This window comes from Mus musculus, chromosome 15 (assembly GCF_000001635.26).
Source record: "Mus musculus strain C57BL/6J chromosome 15, GRCm38.p6 C57BL/6J".
In the NCBI taxonomy this organism is placed as follows: domain Eukaryota; kingdom Metazoa; phylum Chordata; class Mammalia; order Rodentia; family Muridae; genus Mus; species Mus musculus.
The window spans coordinates 98,644,674-98,663,253 of NC_000081.6; the positions used below are offsets into that span (position 1 = coordinate 98,644,674).

At 50.5% G+C, this 18,580-nt stretch overlaps 1 protein-coding gene across 2 annotated transcripts; it reads right to left on the reverse strand.

The window, feature by feature from the left end:
• Positions 1-705: 705 nt before the first annotated feature.
• Positions 706-18,255, reverse strand: Ddx23 (DEAD box helicase 23). Of its 2 annotated transcripts, none has more exons than XM_006521493.4 (17): positions 18,105-18,255; positions 13,557-13,762; positions 11,929-12,039; positions 8,215-8,308; positions 7,800-7,865; positions 7,245-7,383; positions 6,792-6,925; positions 6,571-6,683; positions 6,240-6,383; positions 5,920-6,145; positions 5,471-5,616; positions 5,042-5,219; positions 3,814-4,056; positions 2,801-2,952; positions 2,490-2,598; positions 1,671-1,845; positions 706-1,344 (listed from the first exon to the last, which is right to left on the reverse strand). In XM_006521493.4, exons 2-17 carry the CDS (start codon positions 13,760-13,762, stop codon positions 1,121-1,123), a joined length of 2,460 nt encoding a protein of 819 aa, XP_006521556.1. In that variant the 5' UTR covers positions 18,105-18,255; the 3' UTR covers positions 706-1,120. The 2 variants fall into 2 exon arrangements, with proteins under 2 accessions (XP_006521556.1, NP_001074450.1); NM_001080981.1 differs by having other exon boundaries at positions 834-1,344; positions 18,150-18,216.
• Positions 18,256-18,580: the final 325 nt, after the last annotated feature.

The following is an 18,580-nucleotide window of genomic DNA, read 5'->3' on the forward strand; positions in this document are numbered from 1 at the left end:
AGTACACAAGGGACTTGCTCTGAGACGCGAGGAAGCGACAGAGTCAAAGCTTCCCACTGCCCACCTCAGGCCAGAGGGCTCCACAAGCAGCTGAGACTTGAACTCACTCACACACTTGCCTCCCTTTAAGGGGCAAGGTTGGGCCTGTGGCAGAGACGGAGGACCCATCTATGGTCCTTCAGACCCAACTCGGCTGCACCCACCCCATGAGCAAGGGAATCCAGGACCCGGCGCATCGGCTCCAGTGCAGTTTCAGCGGCTCCCTTTCGCCCTAGCTCCACAGAAAAGCAGGAGAGAGGCACACACGGCCATCCTGCTGCCATGCCTCCCACGTGCCCCGCGTGGTGCACAGGGATAAACGGGCTGGCCAGGAGGCCAGGTCTTCCTTTCACTTCCTCAGCTAACGCTGCGGTCCTGACTTGTTTCCCAGAGAGGAGAATGGAGCTCGGGGCTGACACAGCTTTAATATTTGTGTTTATTCTCAGAACATACAAACTTATCTTCTCAGAGAATAGAAAACAGAAATTCCACTGACTTAATGATGGGCACAGCCAGCTCATCCTGTCCCCATATCTAAAAAAAAAAAAAAAAAAAAAAAAAAAAAAAAAAAAAAAATCCCTAGGGAGGGATGCCTAGAGTGCACAGCGCCCGTGGCATCGGGCTGCGCAGTTCCAAAGGCGCCCAACCTGCTTTAAATGCCAAATGGGAAAGCAGCTGTCAGAGTGACAGAGTCCAAGGTTCACAATCCTCATGATGCCCGATCCCTGGGTCACTCAGGGCAACTACAGCAGTACACAGTCACACATATGTGCTAAGGAAGTCCCCTCCGGGTGACCAGGTGTTTGTTCAGGCTGGGGACAGGGTGGTGCTAGGCAGCCGCCCCACAGCCAGGACGAGGACGGCAAGGCTGCAGGGGCAGAGCTGGGCCGAGCCTGATGTAACTGCGCCCCTCTGCCTCCTACACCACCTTCCCGTGCCCATGGAGCCCCTCACAGGCTTCCAGACCCGGGACCTGACTACTTCCTAAGCCCATGTCCAAGAAAGAGCCTGGGAAGGGACACAAGGGCCTGAGAGCAGGCACCAGCTCCAGAGATGGCTTCTACTCCAGTCAGGCGCTGTGTCAAGCAAAGATGGTCTCTTCCCTGCGCTTCTTGGTGAGGATGGTGCCAGGTTTGTGCTGGGCATCTGGGTGGTTTGCCAGCTCTGGAGGGCAGGACGACACTGGGCTCTCCAGGATGGCCTGCTTCAGTTCATAGAACACCGCTGAGTCCTCCTTGGTGAGGAAGGTGATGGCTACGCCACTCTTGCCCGCTCTTCCTGTGCGGCCAATTCTGTGAATGTAATCTGGGGAACAGAGGATGTCACTCGGGACCAAGCCAGTCGTCTGGTCTACAGAGACCTCCACCCCACTCCACTCCACAGGCAAGCCACCCACCTCCTGCTGTCTACACCCGGTAAAGCCAGAGTGCTCGCGACTCTGCCCATCCTCCACCCCACTGCCGACTTGTCGCATACAACACTAAGGCTCTCCTAGCCAGCACCACTCTCCACACCATCAAGGGTCAGCCTTGACACTGGGATGTCACTCCAGACTAAAGCAGAGGCTCCCAGTGCACCCTGACTCTGAGAGAGAATATAAGCAGTCTCTCCTAACCCTCTCAGCAACTCACCTTCAATATTTTTGGCCATATCATAGTTGACAACCATAGACACATCTTGGATATCAATACCACGGCCAGCCACATCTGTAGCCACCAAAATATCCTTGGCTCCAGCCTTGAGGTTGGACAATGCAAATTCTCGCTGCTCCTGGCCTTTGCCGCCATGCAGTGTACAGGCGTTATACTGTAGGTAGAAGGCAATGGGCTCAGGGAGAGGAGTGGGACCAGGGAGGTCCAAGAGCAGAAGGTGGGAGAGAGCAGATGGCAGGAGAGGGCACAGGAAGCCAGAGAAGGGGTTCAGTGAAGTGAGGAAAGAACATGGGAGCTAGAGCAAGAAATGAAAGACAACACGGCGTTCTGGGGGTAGGGGGGGGCAGGTAGAACAGAGACAGAGGCCCAGTGTGCTGAGATGAAGAGCCAAGCAGGTGGGGAGGTAACGGGCTAGGGGGTAAGGATGGCAGGAGCTGAGTAGAGAGGACAGTCCCTTTCCCTCGTTAGCAGTACAGGCCTGGTCATCGGCACCCCTCCCCTCTCCATCCTCATGGTGCTCATCTGAGCACAGACCCGCTGTCTACAGTCTCACACTCTGCCATGCCAGGACCTGCCTCCCCGGCCCCACCCCTGTTAGACAGAGAACGGCATCTGGCTGCTGTGGCGGGACTAGAAGGGATTTCTAGTAACTGATCAGTTCTCACTCCTTTCTCTTGGCCCTGGCTTGTTAGATGGTGTAAAGATTAAACAGTGAGTGGAGCCGACACTCCCCACTCCATTCCTAGTTTCAGAGAGCAGCAGCACCAGGGCTGGCTTTGCTCTGCCTGCCAGACGTACCCCCATCTTCTCCAGAGACTTGGCCAACACATCACAACCCTTCTTCTGGTTGACAAAAATGATGATAGGCGGATCAAAACCTTGTTCCAAGATGGCCAGCAGCTTCTTCCTGGGGGTGGGGGAGGAGAATGAGGTACACAATACCCTCCAGACTCAGTAAGCCCAACACTCAACCCCAGCAATGAATGAACTCCAAAGTCAACAGAGACCTTACAAGAAAGGAAACAGTAAAGCACCCACCCGACAGCCGCCCCACAAAGGGAAGTGTCAGACAAAAGCACCCAGGTTTCCCCGCTCAGCCTCCCCCATACCTCTTTTCTGATTCCGACATGAGGAAGACCTTCTGTTCCACCCGCTCATGGGGCTTGCCTGCAGAGCCAATGTACACCACAGCAGGTCGCCGAAGATAGCTCCTGGCTAGACGCTCCACCGCTGGGGGCATAGTAGCCGTGAACATGACTGTCTATAAAACAGGAGGTTCAGCCCTGGACCCAGGCAGACTGTCAGCACAAGCAGCCCAACTCAGGTTAAAACCATGAGTCCTGCTATAACTCTCACACTGTCACCCTGGAAACTGTTCTTTGCCTTTTCGTCTCTTGCTAGGAAGGACTGGGAGCGTTTGCTACCACCTGTGATCCAGGTAGCATCTTGATTCCTGACATCAGCATCACCATTATTATTATTGTCTTTTCAAAATAGAGTTTCTCTGTGTAGCCCTGGCTGTCCTGGAACTCACTCTGTAGACCAGACTGGCCTCAAATTCACAGAGATCCACCTGCCTCTGCCTCCCGAGTGCTGGGATTAAAGGCGTGCACCACCACGCCCGGCTTTTTTTTTTTTCATACATGAGCGCTCTCTGTACACCTACACATCAGAGCCCTTTCTAGATGCCACCAAGTGGGTGCTGGGAACTGAACTCTGGAAGGGCAACCAGTGCTCCTCACTCCTGAGCTGGCTCACCAGCCCCTCAGTCCTTACTGTTGTTTACTTTTTTGAGACAGGATCTTGCTACATAGATCTGACTGGCCTGGAGCTCACGTATCAGACAAGCTAGCTCAGTCCCCATATTCCACCTCCCCCTGAATGCTGGGGCTTTGGCAGGAACCACTATGCCTGGCACTTTTTCCTTCCTTGGCAGTAGCATGATTCTCTAGAATCAGCTTTTTAGGCTAAGCTACATGGCTCTACCCCTCGGCAGTCAGAGGACTGTACACAGGCACGGCTAGCATGCTGGAGGCATGTGCACTGGGCCCTCCCTGGGCAAGGAAGGTCTGCAAACAAGACTTGGGAACTGGTTCAGCTTCTCCCAAGAAAGCCGCCTTACTTGACGGTATTTATGTTTTCCTGATTCAAAGTTGGCCAACATCTTCTCCGGGTCCTCAGCCTCATCTGTGTCCGGCTTCTGGTTGCTGACAGGCATGTGTTCCAGGATCTTCTGCACATCTGGCTCAAAGCCCATGTCAATCATCCTATCCGCCTCATCCAGAACCACGTAGGTGCAGCGGCTCAGCACCAGGTACCGGTTCTCCAGCACATCGATCAGGCGCCCCGGGGTGGCGATCACAATCTGGAGGACACAGTGTGATCACAGATGGCCTTAGCAGACAACGCCCATCTTTTTCCCCTCTGTTGTGAACTATCTACCCATCTAGGCAACAGACCCTCAATGCTAAGGAGCTTGGACCTCAACCTCCAGCCAGATTTGGTACTTAAGGTCCCAGAGATCGGACATGAAACCACCTGGTACCTTCTGTTTCCCTCAGGAGTGAATGGGGTTTCTAAATAAGAGCGAGGGTTAGACAGGTGGGGGAATTAGGAGGAACTAGCTTAGATGGAAAAAAGGCTAGGGAGCACTGTGGAAGGAGAGAGGCTAGGGAGCACTGTGGGAGGAGAGAGGCTAGGGAGCACTGTGGGAGGAAAGAGGCTAGGGAGCACTGTGGGAGGAGAGAGGCTAGGGAGCACTGTGGGAGGAGAGAGGCTAGGGAGCACTGTGGGAGGAGAGAGGCTAGGGAGCAGTGTGGGAGGAGAGAGGCTAGGGAGCACTGTGGGAGGAGAGAGGCTAGGGAGCACTGTGGGAGGAGAGAGGCTAGGGAGCACTGTGGGAGGAGAGAGGCTAGGGAACAATGTGGGAGGAGAGAGGCTAGGGAGCACTGTGGGAGGAGAGAGGCTAGGGAGCACTGTGGGAGGAGAGAGGCTAGGGAGCACTGTGGAAGGAGAGAGGCAGAGAGCTCTGTGGAAGGAGCAACACTGAGAGGTCTACATGAGAATTCCTCTCATCTCCTTACAGGATCTCTCCATCTTCTCTAAGGAACGCCTGCCAACACCATGCTTTAGTAAGAACACAGGCTCTGGCTATGAACTCTTCCCCCTTTACAGGGCCCACTGACAGCCGTGTTGGACTGCAGCCGAGTTATCACCCTCACCATCTATAAAACAGTGTACAATCTCTACCACTACCTGCTCTCACATGGCTGTTGTGATGCCCATTAATTACTAGCATTATTGTTAGTATATATTAGTGTAATTAATTAGAGCTCATTTGAGAAACTAACCTCACAGCCCATGCGTAGCCGGAAGCCTTGGTCTTCTCTGGAGATGCCACCGATGACAGCCACAGTGCGGATACCGAGTGGCTTTCCGAACTTGATGGTTTCTTCCTCAATCTGCTGAGCCAACTCACGGGTAGGAGCCAGGATGATGGCATAAGGGCCCTGGTCTGACTCTTCGATCCTGTGGTAAATGGGGTATCCCACATCTCCATAAGCTTTGGTCTCATTGACCACAAGCAGGAACAAGACAAAGTTACTCTTAGAGCAACTATGGGAATGGGCAGGTTGGTGATCCCATGTAAAAATCAGACTACAAGATAACCCAGGGCATATAAGGTTCTCTCAACAGACGACAAACAAAACAGCTACTGATTCTAGTTTGCCTTATGTCGTACCCAGCAATGCACCCAACTGATGGCGAGCTGAGCCTACCTGTCAATCTTGGGAAGTGTGGTGATCCAGACTAGCAATGGGATGAGGAAGGCTGCTGTCTTGCCACTGCCAGTCTCAGCTACACCAATGATGTCACGATTCTGCAGCCCAATGGGAATGGCCTGACGCTGGATAGGTGTTGGCTCCTACAGTGGCCCAGAATAAAAGTAATGGGTAGAGAATCACACCATCTGGGATAGAGCTAACCCAGCGGGCAAAGCATGCTCCCACCATATACCCGAGACACATAGGAAAGGGGGCCCAAGGAAAAACACAAGCCCTAAAGGCCCACATTTCCACCACAAAGTGACAGGCATAGTTAAGTTTGGTGCTGTGGGCAGAGAAGACGAAGGATGGTGAAGGAACAGAGCTCTCCAGTCCCAACTACATTTGCAGTCCTAGAACGTAGGAGGAGCCAGCGGAAGCTCTGGGTCAGTCTGCCCCTTTACCTTGTAGCCACACTTATCAATGACTTCCAGGATATGAGGGGGCAGAGACGAATCTTTCCAGGACCGGATGGGATTGGGGATCTTGCCACCTTTGGTGGTGATGCTGTAATCTTCACGGAAGATCCGCCAGTCCCTGTCCGTCATCTCATCCAACTTCTTCTGGGACCAATGGCGGTCATCCCAGCGTTGCTTGGCCTCCTTTTTGCGAAGTTTGCGGAGTCTTGCTCTGAAGAAGACATGATTGGAGGTTAAGCGAAATCAGTTTACTCCTTGTCGTGGCCTCCGCGCTCTGCCCAACCACCCTAAGCCCAACGACTCACTCCTCCTGCTCCTTTTCCTCCAGGGTTCGCCTCTTCTCCATCAGGTCTCCATAGAAACGTGACTGCTCTCGCTTCTGCTGCTTTAGGTCAATGCCTGCAATGAAGCCTCGCCCCAACAGCTGCACCTGGTGTCGTTCTTTATACCTGCGATGCAGACAGAGAACTGAGCAGTTCACGGCAAGGGCAACCTGCTGATGGGCACCGATTCTCCCCCAGCTCAGAAAGACTGGTCAATCCCTGCCTCATCCCAGACCCGCTTGCTTTTTCTGTCACTAGCTCTTCAGGACCACCCAGTGTCCGAGCCCCAGGATGTGGGCACGGAGCCACTCACAGGGGGTTGTAATCAATGGAGGTGTCTTCAGACGCATCCCACTCAAACACAAACTTTCGGTCATTGAGATGCCTTGTTCGGCGCCGTTTTTTGATGCCACCCAGGTAACGCTCCTATCAAGGAAAGCACAGAGCTCGTCAGCTGAGGTCCTGACCTGAGACAGAGAGAGAAACGACCAACCCTGGCCTCTGGGGGGGGGTGGGGGGGGTCTCGGCCGGTACCTTAATGGCGTGCAGCTCCTTGCTCTTGTCCTTTTCTTCCCGGATCTTCTGCCGCCCCTCCTCATCCTCATTTCCGTTGGTCTCCCGCTCCATCCTTTCCCTCCGTTCTCTCCGTTCCCTTTCCTGAGGATCTTCTGCAGACAAAGAAGAACAGCTGTGGAAGAGCTCCGTGGGAGGGAGAGGCTCGGAAAGCATGCAGGCAATCAGGACATGGGAGGAAAGCGAATGGACGTGGGGTGGGAAGGGGACCTAACACATTTCCATGACCTTTCACCATTCCAAAGTCTGGAACAAAAAGTCTCCATCTTCCGCCCTCCCATTCTTTTTGCAATGGTTGGCGATCAGACCCAGGGCCTTTTGAATGGCAGGCAAGTTCTACCAGGAGCTATAGCCTAATTTCTATCCCTCTCCATAACTTCACCCCACCCTTTCTACTCAGGACAGAAAACAAACCCAGCATCTTCCTGCCCAGGTCCTGGAACTGTTTCCTTTTCTTCCGCTCCTCTTCGAGCATCTTCTGGCGCTCCTCCACCTCCTGCTGCCGCCGCTTCAGAGCTTCAGCCTCCCGCTCTGCTTTAGAGAGGAATTTGGGCTTCAAGACAGAAGGGAATGGTTAACAGCATCTAGCCACATCACTGCCACAGAGACCCAGGAAGGCCCTAAATATTCACTTAACATAGTAAATATTCTGATAAAACTACATAGAGGCCTAGGACTCTGGCATGGACTGCAGGTACAGCCAGTCAGGTGGCATGGTGGGAACACAGCAGCCTCCTGGCATGGTAGTTCCATGAGAAAATAACGTATCAATACCGAGGAGACGAGCCCACAGAGGTGACTGTAAGGACAGAAAAGGCATCGGCATCGGCATCTGTGAACGGGCCTCAGTGGAAACCACTGGTACTGCAGCCGAGACTTCTCAGTCCTAGAGCTCCAACGCTGAAGCTGCCCAGTTGTGGCATTTGTTAGAACAGCCAGAGCACATGAATCCAGATGCCACAGCCTTACCTTAGCTTCAGCTTCCTCCTCAGCCTTTTTCTTGGCCAGAAGTTCCTCCAGGGACAGTGGCTGGATCTGAGCATGAGACATGGGAACTGGGTTTAGAAAGATTCTCCCTCATGGAACTAGAGACATGGCTCCGAGGTTAAGAGCACTGGCTGCTCTTCCAGTACCCATATGGAAGCTTACGACTGTCTACAACTCCAGTTCCAGGGGATCTGACTGCTTCACACAGACATACATGCAAACAAAACATAATGCACATAACAAGTATAAAGGAATCATTAAAAAAAGATTCTCTTCCTTAGCTGGGCACTGGTAGTAGCGGCAGTGGCGCACACCTTAACCCCAGCACTGGGAGGCAGAGGCAGGCGGATCTCTGAGTTCCAGGTCAGCCCTTGAAGGAGGCGCCAGCCCACCTTACCTTAGGTCGCTTGTCTCCATGTTCATCCTCGTCACCCTTCTTAGAATCTCTGTCCTTCCGAGACTTGAAATCCTTTCCTCGGCCAGGAGACAAGCTTTAAGGAAAAAGAGGAAAGGTTCAGAGCTAAGAGAACAGAAGTTTTCTTAGTACTCAAGACTGGCCATGGTCAGCCATCACGACCTAAAGCTTTCTTAAGCAAGGCCCAGTCCCCTGCCTGCTCTGAAACCTATTTATGCCCCATCTCGACTCCACTCTACCCGAACTCCTTCTGACTTAACTCTTTCAGAAAAGTGGCTTCACTACTGTTATCAAAAGTTCCAAACAAGCCAGGGTATAGTGGCGCACACCTTTGGTCCTAGCACCCAGGAAGCAGACACAGGCAGATAAAGCTCTGTGAGTTTGGGGCCAGCCTGGTCTACATAGTTTCAGGGCATCCAGGGCTACACAGAAAGTCTTTGTCTTAGGAAAGGAAAGCCACACCCATCAAGTCTCACCAACATGACCGCTTAAACATGAGCTGAACAGGAAGCACATGGGACGTGCTACCGTGCATGGCGGAAAGCTCTCCTCAACCTTCCACAAAAAACTACAGGCAGCTCAGGAGAACAGTGTTTGCTAGGAACAAGCACACCAACTAACTGCTTACCCAAAACCAAGGGGCCAGGCCTAAAACCACACACAAGCAGTATTATATGTAGTAAGCAGATTGTACTTATGTACTCTGGAATACACACAAACACGCACATACATGGATGTAACAGTCCTTACATGACAATGAAAGAGGAGGTCATGAATTTGAAAGAGAGGAGGGGAATATGAGAGGCTTTTGAGTGGGGAATAAAAGGGGAAATTATATAATTATAGTATAATCTCAAATATAAAAGAAATGCTTTTTTTAAATTTAAAATTAAGTCAAAACCATCTAAATAGTAAGCAAGACAGGCATAAAAGCTCACACCTGTAACTCCAGCCCACAGGAGGGCCGAGGCAAACTCAAGACCACCCTGGCTACCAAGTGGGACTCTGTCTAAAAAATAGTAAAACCCAAAAGTACCAAACAGAAACAGATTCGGGAGAGTCTGTTTGTGGTTAGGCACCCGTTGCTCTCAAGGAAGTCCCAGGTTCAGTTCCCAGCATCCATAGGGCGGCTCACGACCATCTGAACCCCGGTTCTAAGGGATCTGACAGCCTCTGTTGACCTCCATGGGCACCAGGTACGCATGTGGTACACAAACATATATGAAGGCAAAGCACTCATATGCATGAAATAAAAGAAATAAACCTCAAGAAATAAAAGTAAAAGCCAGGCATAGTCATGTATGCCTACAATCCCAGCACTCAAGAGACTTAGGCAAGAGAATCCCAAGTTCCAGGCCAGCCTGTATTACATACATAGCAAGTTCCAGGCCAACCTGAAATACAAGAACCTATCACGCATGTGCTCCCAAAATAGAAATTAAAAAAAAAAAAAACCTAAACAGTAGTTGCACACTGAAAAATAAGACCCTTCTCTTTACAATACACAGAGGATTGAAGACACACGGCTGAGCCCTCCCCTGACTGATCTTTCCCCAGCTTCACGTTTGTTGTATGTTAAGCTGGAGAGAGCACAGCAACCCTACAGAGTTCCTGTAAGTTGTCTTGGCCTCTAACCCACAGCACGAGCTGAGGAGAACTCAGGAGAGCAGTAGTGTAGAGCTTCCTCGGAGCCCCTCCCCCCCCACCCCTCTGGTTTTTCTAGAAAGGGTTTCTCTGTGTAGCCCTGCCTGTCCTCAAACCTGGCTGCCTCTGCCTCCCAAGTGCTGGGATTAAAGGTGTGTGCGACTACCACACAGCTTAAACTCTTATTGCTGCCCAGCCAGTGCTTTAATCTGCTGAGCCATCCTGCCCGTCCTCGAGAGTTCTTCCTCACCTTTTCCTTAACAAATCAGGAGTTGTTCTGCTTTTAAAAAAAGAAAAGAAACACAGGGGCCGGAGAGATGGCTCAGTGGATAAGAGCACCCAACTGCTCTTCCGGAGGTCCGGAGTTCAAATCCCAGCAACCACATGGTGGCTCACAACCATCCGTAACGAGATCTGACTGAAGATAGCTACAGTGTACTTACATATAATAAGTCAATCTTTAAAAAAAAAAGAAACACAAACAAAAAATCCTTTGCATAGTAAGTTTCCAGAGGAATGAGTTCATCGGGTAGGAACACTTGCTGAGGACCCAGGTTCAGTTCCCAGCACCCACATGATGGATCAGAGCCTCAGAACCACACGTAACTCCAGTCCCAGGGCATCCAATGCCCCCTTCTGATCCCAGAACGCCAGGCATGCAGATGGTACACATGCACACATGTAGGCAGAACACACGCACCACACACATACACTCCACACATGCGCGTGCGCACACATACACACCACACCACACACACACACACCCGGAGGCCAGAGGCCGTATCTTGTGTAGCCTAGGTAAAAAATTGAATTGTACAATGGAGCTCTAGGAATGTTTGACTAACTGATAAGTTTTTCAAATGAATTTCTCAGTTCTAAGAATAATCTGAATTTTAAAATGTGACCTGAATTACTTTGCTTGCTGGGTTGTGTGCGTGCGTGCGTGCGTGCGTGCGTGTACACATGTGTGCAGAGGCCTCAGGAAGGCATCACATGTTCTGCTCCATCACTCTCTTTCCTACTTCTTTGAGACAGGGCTTCTCACTGAAGCTGAAGCTAGGCTGGTGGCCAGCAAGTCTCAGCAATCCTCCTGCCTCTGCTCCCCAAGGCGCTGAGGTTGCAGGGGAAGAACGTAGCAGGACTTTCATTGTGGGGGCTCTGAACCCCACTTTACTTTCTTTTCTTGTTTTTTTTTTTTCAATTTTATTTGCATTTATTTTATGCTGAATTAATCCCTGTCCCATAAGTCCTGTTTCCTGTTTTGTCTGAGGTATCTTTTTCTTTTGTTCAGCCTTTTCTGGCTTAGAAAACAGTGTGTTCCTTTTCCATGAGGATCATCTTGCCGTGGAGGAAGCTCACACACGAGTCAATCTGACACAGCTCTGTGATACCCCAGTGCATTTTAGGTAACCTGTTCCCCTAGCTGTTCAGTGACTAGAGATCCGGTTCAGCACCCCTCTGCGTTTTTCGGCACAAGCAGTGAAGATTCAGCACTGTTTTGGGCACACTGATCCTGTGTCCAGCTCCACTGGCTTGGGCACATCTGCAGACTCCATCATTATACTGCTAGGATGCCGCACGTGGCTTTTCAAATACGCCTACCTTTGGTTGCCTGGGCAATTACACAGGTGTTAAAATGAGGGTAAAGATTTGGCCTTCTTGATTTCCTTCATTTTGTAGGGTTTTCTGGGACAAGACAAAAGCTAATCATTTTCAAAGGTCCCAGGCAGCTTTAAGGGAGAACCACTTTTCTTTCTGAAGAAGATGCATGCTGAACTGAGCACAGACGGCTCACGCCTGCAATGCCAGGAGGAGCAAGAGTTCAAGGCCAGCCATAACTGGGCTACACAGGAAGGTGCGGGCCACCCAGGCGAAGTAAGAAGACACTGACTGATTGATCAAACAAAGGAATAAATGGGAAAGGCACACACTTTCTGAGGACTCTGTAGAAACTACCCGTGGGATCTGCTAAGAGAAGTCTATTTCCTCCCAGGAAGCTACGGTGTGGCTCAGGAGAGCTGGACGCATCCCCTAACCCCAGTCACTCCTTACCTGGATCTTTTTCGGTCCTTGTCCCGTCGGTGGCCATCCTTGTCCCGCTCCCGCTCCTTCTTACTCCGGTCCCGTTCCTTATCTCGCTCCCGCTCTTTGTGCCGCCGTTCCCTGAAAGACGCAAGATGGAAGAAATCCTTGGCTGGTTCTAGAGTTTCTTACCTCACTGAGGCCTGGAAAGGCTCCCATGCTCTTTTCTCCTTAAAGTCCTGGCTGACAACTGGAGAATGTGCTTCTCAGGGACATTCTGAGGAAATTCTAGTAAGATCTGTGTGTGTGTGTGCGCGCGTGCACTCGTGTGTCCACGGGTATGGTGTATAGGTGCACGATGAATGAATGCATGGTAGTGTGCAGGTACAAGCAGGATGGCAGATGGCTTCTTCTATAGCTCTCGGCATTAGAGACAAGGTCTCTATGATGGCTATACTTGGTTGTAAACTTGACTACGTCTGGAACTAAAACCCCACAATGGAGGGTACATCTGTGAGGGATTTGCTTAACCTGAAGTAGGGAGATCCACTTCTCGGAATCTCTGAGGTAGGAGGCCATGCCTTTAATGCACATCTGGTCTGGCCACGCCTCCTGCTGGAAGCCCATGGAAGGGCGAGGAGAAAGCCTGTTCTTTGCCTGCTCGACCTCACCTCGCTAAGTCCACTCCTTCCCCGAGTCTACAGAGCAAACTGACTACTACAGCCTCTCACTGAACTGGAAAGTCACCGTTTTGGCTAACCTGGCTGGCCAGTGATCTCGAGGAACCCGCCTGTCTCCTGGATTACGGCACCCACAGCTTTTCACTTGCACACCAGGGATCTGAGGTGTTAGGGCCTTATGCTTACCACTGAGTGATCGCTCTGTCCTTCAACCTAAACCAACAAAACCCCTTATATGTGTGTTTGCCCACAAGTACCACATGTGTGCCTGTTGCCCAAAGAGGCCAGAAGAGGGCACTGGATCCTCTTGAATTGGAGTTACAGGGAGCCGTGAGCCACCATGTGGGTGTTGAGAATCCTACAAAGTGAGCCTGGGCCCCCTGGAAGAGCAGTCAGCGCTCTGAGCTGTTCTGCCACCTCTCTCCTTCTTTCTTTTCCTTTCTTTTCTTTTCAACAGGATCTCTCAGTGAACCTGGAGCTTGGGGACTGGCTAGGATGGCTGGCTGACTAGGCAAGCCCTGCCAGCTGGGATTGCAGGTGCATGCTGTCACATGCAACTGCTTACCTGCATGCTCAGGCCCCTAACTCCGGCCTGCGCACTCACATAGCAAGCGCTTTACACTTTATCACTGAGGCCAGGCTTAACCCCTAAGAGCACAGATCCTGCTCTTAAGATCTTCCAGAGCGATGTCGTCATACTATGTTTTAGTAGCAAGGGCCGATCAGGGGCTGTGAGAACAGCTGAGCCATGTGCCTCGACCATCTGCAGCTGCCCCTTACAAGCTCATTTTCAATCTTCAGGAACTGGTTACTCAGCAGCGTATCATGGGAAGACCTATGACCACAGCCTCAGGAGGCTGGCAGAGGAACCGTAAGTTCCCGTCCACTCGGGCCACTCAAGTATGAAACGCTGTTGCTTAACAGGACAGGTGCCAAGCATCCTCCCCTCCTAGTGTAACAGACAAAGAGCCACTTTACCTCTCTACAGACTTGGAACGGGACCGAGAGCGAGAACGGCTCCCTCCTCTACGCCTATCCCGTGAGCGATGCCGCTTCCTATCTTTAGATGGGGAGGACTTCCGGTCCCGGTCTCTATCGCGATCTCTCTCAGGAGTCCGTGATCGCTTCCTTTCCTCCTTGGGTGATGCGTCTCGGTCCTTTTTGTCAGCCAGTTCTCCTGCCATCTGGGTGAGAAAGAGGTCCTCATTGCGTCCAGTTCAGCAAACCTCAAAGCTAATGTGTGTGTTAGTGTACCTGCTTCTACAGGTACATACACAAGCTCTGATTAGCAGAGGCCTGGTAGGTCCTCGTGAAAAGCCCATACTTCTTCATTACATGAGACTGTCTCCCTGTGATTTCTTCTTACAGATTCACCATTCCATTGTTGACACAGGGCTAGCCTGGACTATTATCTCAAAACCAAAAAGTAACCAACACCATTTAAAACACAAGACACCAGCGGGGTGGAGAGTGGGGACATCCTTGTGGAGAAGGGTGGGGTGGGGGGATGAGGTATGGGATATGGAACACATGGAGGATGGACAGGGAATAAAATCTGGAGTGGGAAAAAAAAAAAAAAGAAACCACCAGAGGAGAAACAAAATATTTTACTCTGATTTAAAGAAATGCACTCTAGGGGCTGGGGAGCCGGCCTGGTCTATAAGGTGTCCGTCCACTGCACAAGCATGAAGGCCACAGCCTGGACCCCGGTGCCCATGTGAGGAACCCAGTGTAGTGCATGCACCTGCAGCCTCAGTGCAGCCTGGCCACAGATGGTCCCTGAAGCCCAGTGGCCAGCCTGGCCAAGTTGCTCTGGGTTCAGTAAAACCTTTGTTTTAAAAGGTAATGCAGAGGGCCACTGCGGTGGATATGTGGGTGAAGGTGCTCGATACCCAGTCTGACAAGCTAAGTCTGATTCCCAGAACTTAAGGGGTGGAAGGAAGAACTGACTCCAAAAACTCATCCTTTGACCTCTACATGTGCACTGTGGCAAATGAGTGAGTGTACACACACAACATATGGTAGACAGTGCCCTCTGATGACAACTTCTGAACTACACACACACACACACACACACACACACACACACACACACAGTACCTCTAGTTAAGCAATGGGAAAAATGTGAAGGGTGCATAAGACCTCCAAGCACATTCTTTTCTTTTCTTTTTTTTCTTTTGGTTTTTCGAGACAGGGTTTCTCTGTGTAGCCCTGGCTGTCCTGGAACTCACTTTGTAGACCAGGCTGGCCTTGAACTCAGAAATCCACCTGCCTCTGCCTCCCAAGTGCTGGGATTAAAGGCGTGTGCCACCACTGCCGGGCAAGCACATTCTTTTCAATGGCCTGGGAAAGGACAATTATTTCAACATAACAACACATCAAGCAAGGGAAAGTGTCTCAACTAGAAGTTCCAGAGGTGACTGACAGACAGGCTGACAAATCTCTCCTCAGGTCCCACAGCCTGGTGGTCTGTCTTCTTCAGGCAGACGGGGCTATCTACTGTCTACTGTTCTGAGAGGTCTGAGCAGGAGTCTGATCTATTCCCCTCCCCCCTGGGGGTACACTGCACAGCATACCACACTGCCAACTGTTCTTTTTTTTTTTTTAAAGATTTATTTATTATTATGCATAAGTACACTGTAGCTGTCTTCTGACACACCAGAAGAGAGCATCAGATCTCACTACAGGTGGTTGTGAGCCACATGTGGTTGCTGGGATTTGAACTCAGGACCTTCGGAAGAGCAGTCACTGCTCTTACCCGCTGAGCCATCTCACCAGCCCCCTGGCAACTGTTCTTGAACTACAAAAACTAGTAATTATTTTATTCGCAGGTGACTGGGCTAGAGTATTGGTGTCCTAAGCATTTTGAGGCAATCCTTCTATCCAGTGCCAGTGACTGCCATATTGCCTAAGAAGGGAAAATGTTGGGCTGGAGAGATGGCTCAGCGGATAAGAGCACTGACTGCTCTTCCAAAGGTCCTGAGTTCAAATCCCAGCAACCACATGGTGGCTCACAACCATCCGTAATGTGATCTGACTCCCTCTTCTGGTGTGTCTGAAGACAGCTACAGTGTACTTACATATAATAAATAAATAAATCTTTAAAAAAAAAAAAAGAAGGGAAAATGTTAAGAATGAAAAAACAAAATGAACAAATAGCGTTTTCTGAAGGCTAAGATGACCTAGTTTTATCTCACAATTAACTAAAAAAAGTGAGAGACTGGTCTAAGTCAGTCTATCATGCATTTCACAGTATGTCTCTCCTACAGCCCTAGGAAAACAGCCCATCCTTGGGTTGTTTGGTTGTTTTTTTTGTTTTTGGAACACCACCTTTCTATGGTGGCACTTGGCTGGCCTGGAACTCACTATGTAGACCAGGGTGGCCTCAAATTCACAGAGATCTGCCTTGATCTGCTTTTAATCCCAAGTGCTGAACACCGTCTAGTGCCAGGAGCTGTTCTGGGTCCTGGAGACGACACCGTAACTAACACAAACTCGCTGACTTCATGAAGCATGAGTCCAGTGTAACACTGTTTCAGCTACTCAGAGTGAGCTCCAAACAGGGAAGGAAACGGAGTAACATGATATGGAGAGATGAAGAAGAGGCTCTTGGGGAAGACGTCTTAGGTTGACATTTACACTGAGAGCTGACAGTGGAAGAAACAGCCATGGGATGATCAGGAAAGAGAGCTTACAGATGGAGCTGGCAAGCACTGAGGGAACAACCAGCTCTGCACGTCGCTCTCCAGAGACTGTGGCTAAGGGGTACAGACCCGCACTTGGGAGGCAGAGGCAGGCGAATTTCTGAGTTCGAGCCCAGCCTGGTCTACAGCGTGAGTTCCAGGACAGCCAGGGCTGCACAGAGAAACCCTGTCTCGACCCCCCCCCATCTTCCCCCCCCAAAAAAGACAAGGTCAGGGGCTTGGAGAGATTGGTCAGTGGTTAAGAGCACTGGCTGATCTACCAGAGGACCTGAGTTTGGTCCCCAGCATCCACATGATGGCTGGCAAGCAAGCACCTGCAATCCCAGGGGATCCTGACGCCTTGCTGTGACCTCCTCAAACACTAGGCACTCAAGTGGTGCACAGACATAAACACATGAAAAACACCCATACATACCACCACCACCCCAAAAAACACAAGAATGAGGAGAAGTCAAATCATGAAATTGTTAGAAACCAGGGCAAAGGTGCTTGGATTTCAACTTAAAACCAAGAGTAGGAACTAGAGATTTGGGGGGGAAGTGGAAGTTACTGGTGACTTTCACTACAGCTGTAGGGAAAAAAAGGAAAAGGAAAACAAAATAAAGACAGGGGGCTGGGGAGATGGCTCAGCGGTTAAGAGCACTGACTGCTGTTCCAGAGGTCCTGAGTTCAAATCCCAGCAACCACATGGTGGCTCACAATCATCTGTGATGGGATATGATGCTCTCTTCTGGTGTGTCTGAAGAGAGCTATAATGTACTCAATCCACTAAATAAGTAGATTTTAAATAAGAAAAAGAAAGAAAGAAAATAAAGAAGACACTAAGCTTGAATGGCGTTTGTCTGGGACAGAATGAGAACTGTCAATAGAAGCAAAATACACTGTTAGGGGCCCGTGCAAAGGCATGTGACTCTCAACGTCATCTCAACGAGAACATTTGGAGAACTTTAAGCAGAGTATAATACGACCAAAAATTACATTTGAAAAGAATTACTCTGGTGACTTACAAGGAAATATGTAGACTTGGTTTTTGTTTTTTTTTTTTAATTACAGAAAATGCTTAATAGTCTACAAGTGTAATCATAGCACTAGGAAGGTGAAGGCAGTACTGAGCGTCCAAAGACAAAATGGACTAGGCTGCATACTGAATTCAAGGCCAGCTTAAGCTCCAAAAGACCCGGGCTCCAAAAGACCCTGGCCGTGCTTCCCAGTTCTCTGTAGGGCAAAGGCCAATTGTTTTCATTTAATTGTTCATCAAGCGCTACTATATATGCAACATTCAGCTGTAGGCCCCGTGGAAACTACAAAATGAAATTCTGTCCACAGGAAGCAGCAGATGGCACAAGACACGCCAAGATAAGAACGTTCAGGCGAAGAATCCAAAGTTGCCGGTCCTTTCCATTCGTAAAGAGGATATGGAAGGGCCCACAGAGGAAGTGGCTCGTTTTAAAGTACGAGTAGAATTTGAAGATGTGCAACTGTGGGTTAGGGTTAGAACTAATCTCCGGCCGAAGCACTAGTTGGCAACCCCGAGCCGGAAGGCATGGGGTGGGTTCTGGGAGCACATTAGAGTTCCTGTCTGGCCGAAGTAAGGAAACAAGAATTAAGTCAGACTGACGTATAACAAGGGCGATGTCCACGGGCCAAAGTCTAGGCTCATAATACAGTCCTGGAAGTGGCCTGTGCCCTGGGCAGCCAACACTGCTCCCGGGGCCCGCGCCCCTTTCACTCTTGCCCGCCGGAGCTGCCCTGGCTCGTGCCCCTTCCCTGAGGCGTTCTTCCCCTTCCGGGCTGAGGCTACGGCTATCTTCCCGCTCCTCACCCACTCTCCAAACTCGTGGGAGCCGCCTCCACCGCCAAGACTCACCACCCCGCGCCTGAACCGCCTAACGCGGCCTCAACGTCGCCGAACAGTCGCCATCTTTCGCGTTTCCAGATCACGGAGGAGCACCCAGGCCGCGCGGCAAGCCGGGAAAGGGAGTTCCTGGGCCTGCACCACGCGAGCTGACGAATAGGCCCTGAAAACTACCAATCCCAGAATGCACGGCGCGAGGGCCGGCCAGGCCGTAAGGTCTTCTGGGTAATGTGGTTTGCCAAAGGTTCGGTGTTTGTAGGAGAAAGAATTTTCCAAGTGTTGTCTTTCTACTTACAAGGTTCTTCCGCAGCAGTCTTTCTGGAATCTTCTAGTAGGTATTGCAGTTGATTTCAGTCAAAGCTGGCAGCTTTCAGCGAGAAAGTTTATACGGTAACAAATAATTTGCTTTTTTTTTTTTTTTTAAAGATTTATTTATTCATTAT

Bases quoted from the DNA above. Each gene is read 5' to 3' on its own strand.
- Ddx23 (XM_006521493.4), bottom strand. From the start codon at position 13,762: ATGGCAGGAGAACTGGCTGACAAAAAGGACCGAGACGCATCACCCAAG. The intron at 6,926-7,244 runs GTTTGTTTTCTG...CTTTGTCTGCAG, and splicing joins CCTGGGCAGGAAGATGCTGG to AAGATCCTCAGGAAAGGGAA. The intron at 1,846-2,489 runs GTACGTCTGGCA...TTCTACCTACAG, and splicing joins AGTCTCTGGAGAAGATGGGG to TATAACGCCTGTACACTGCA.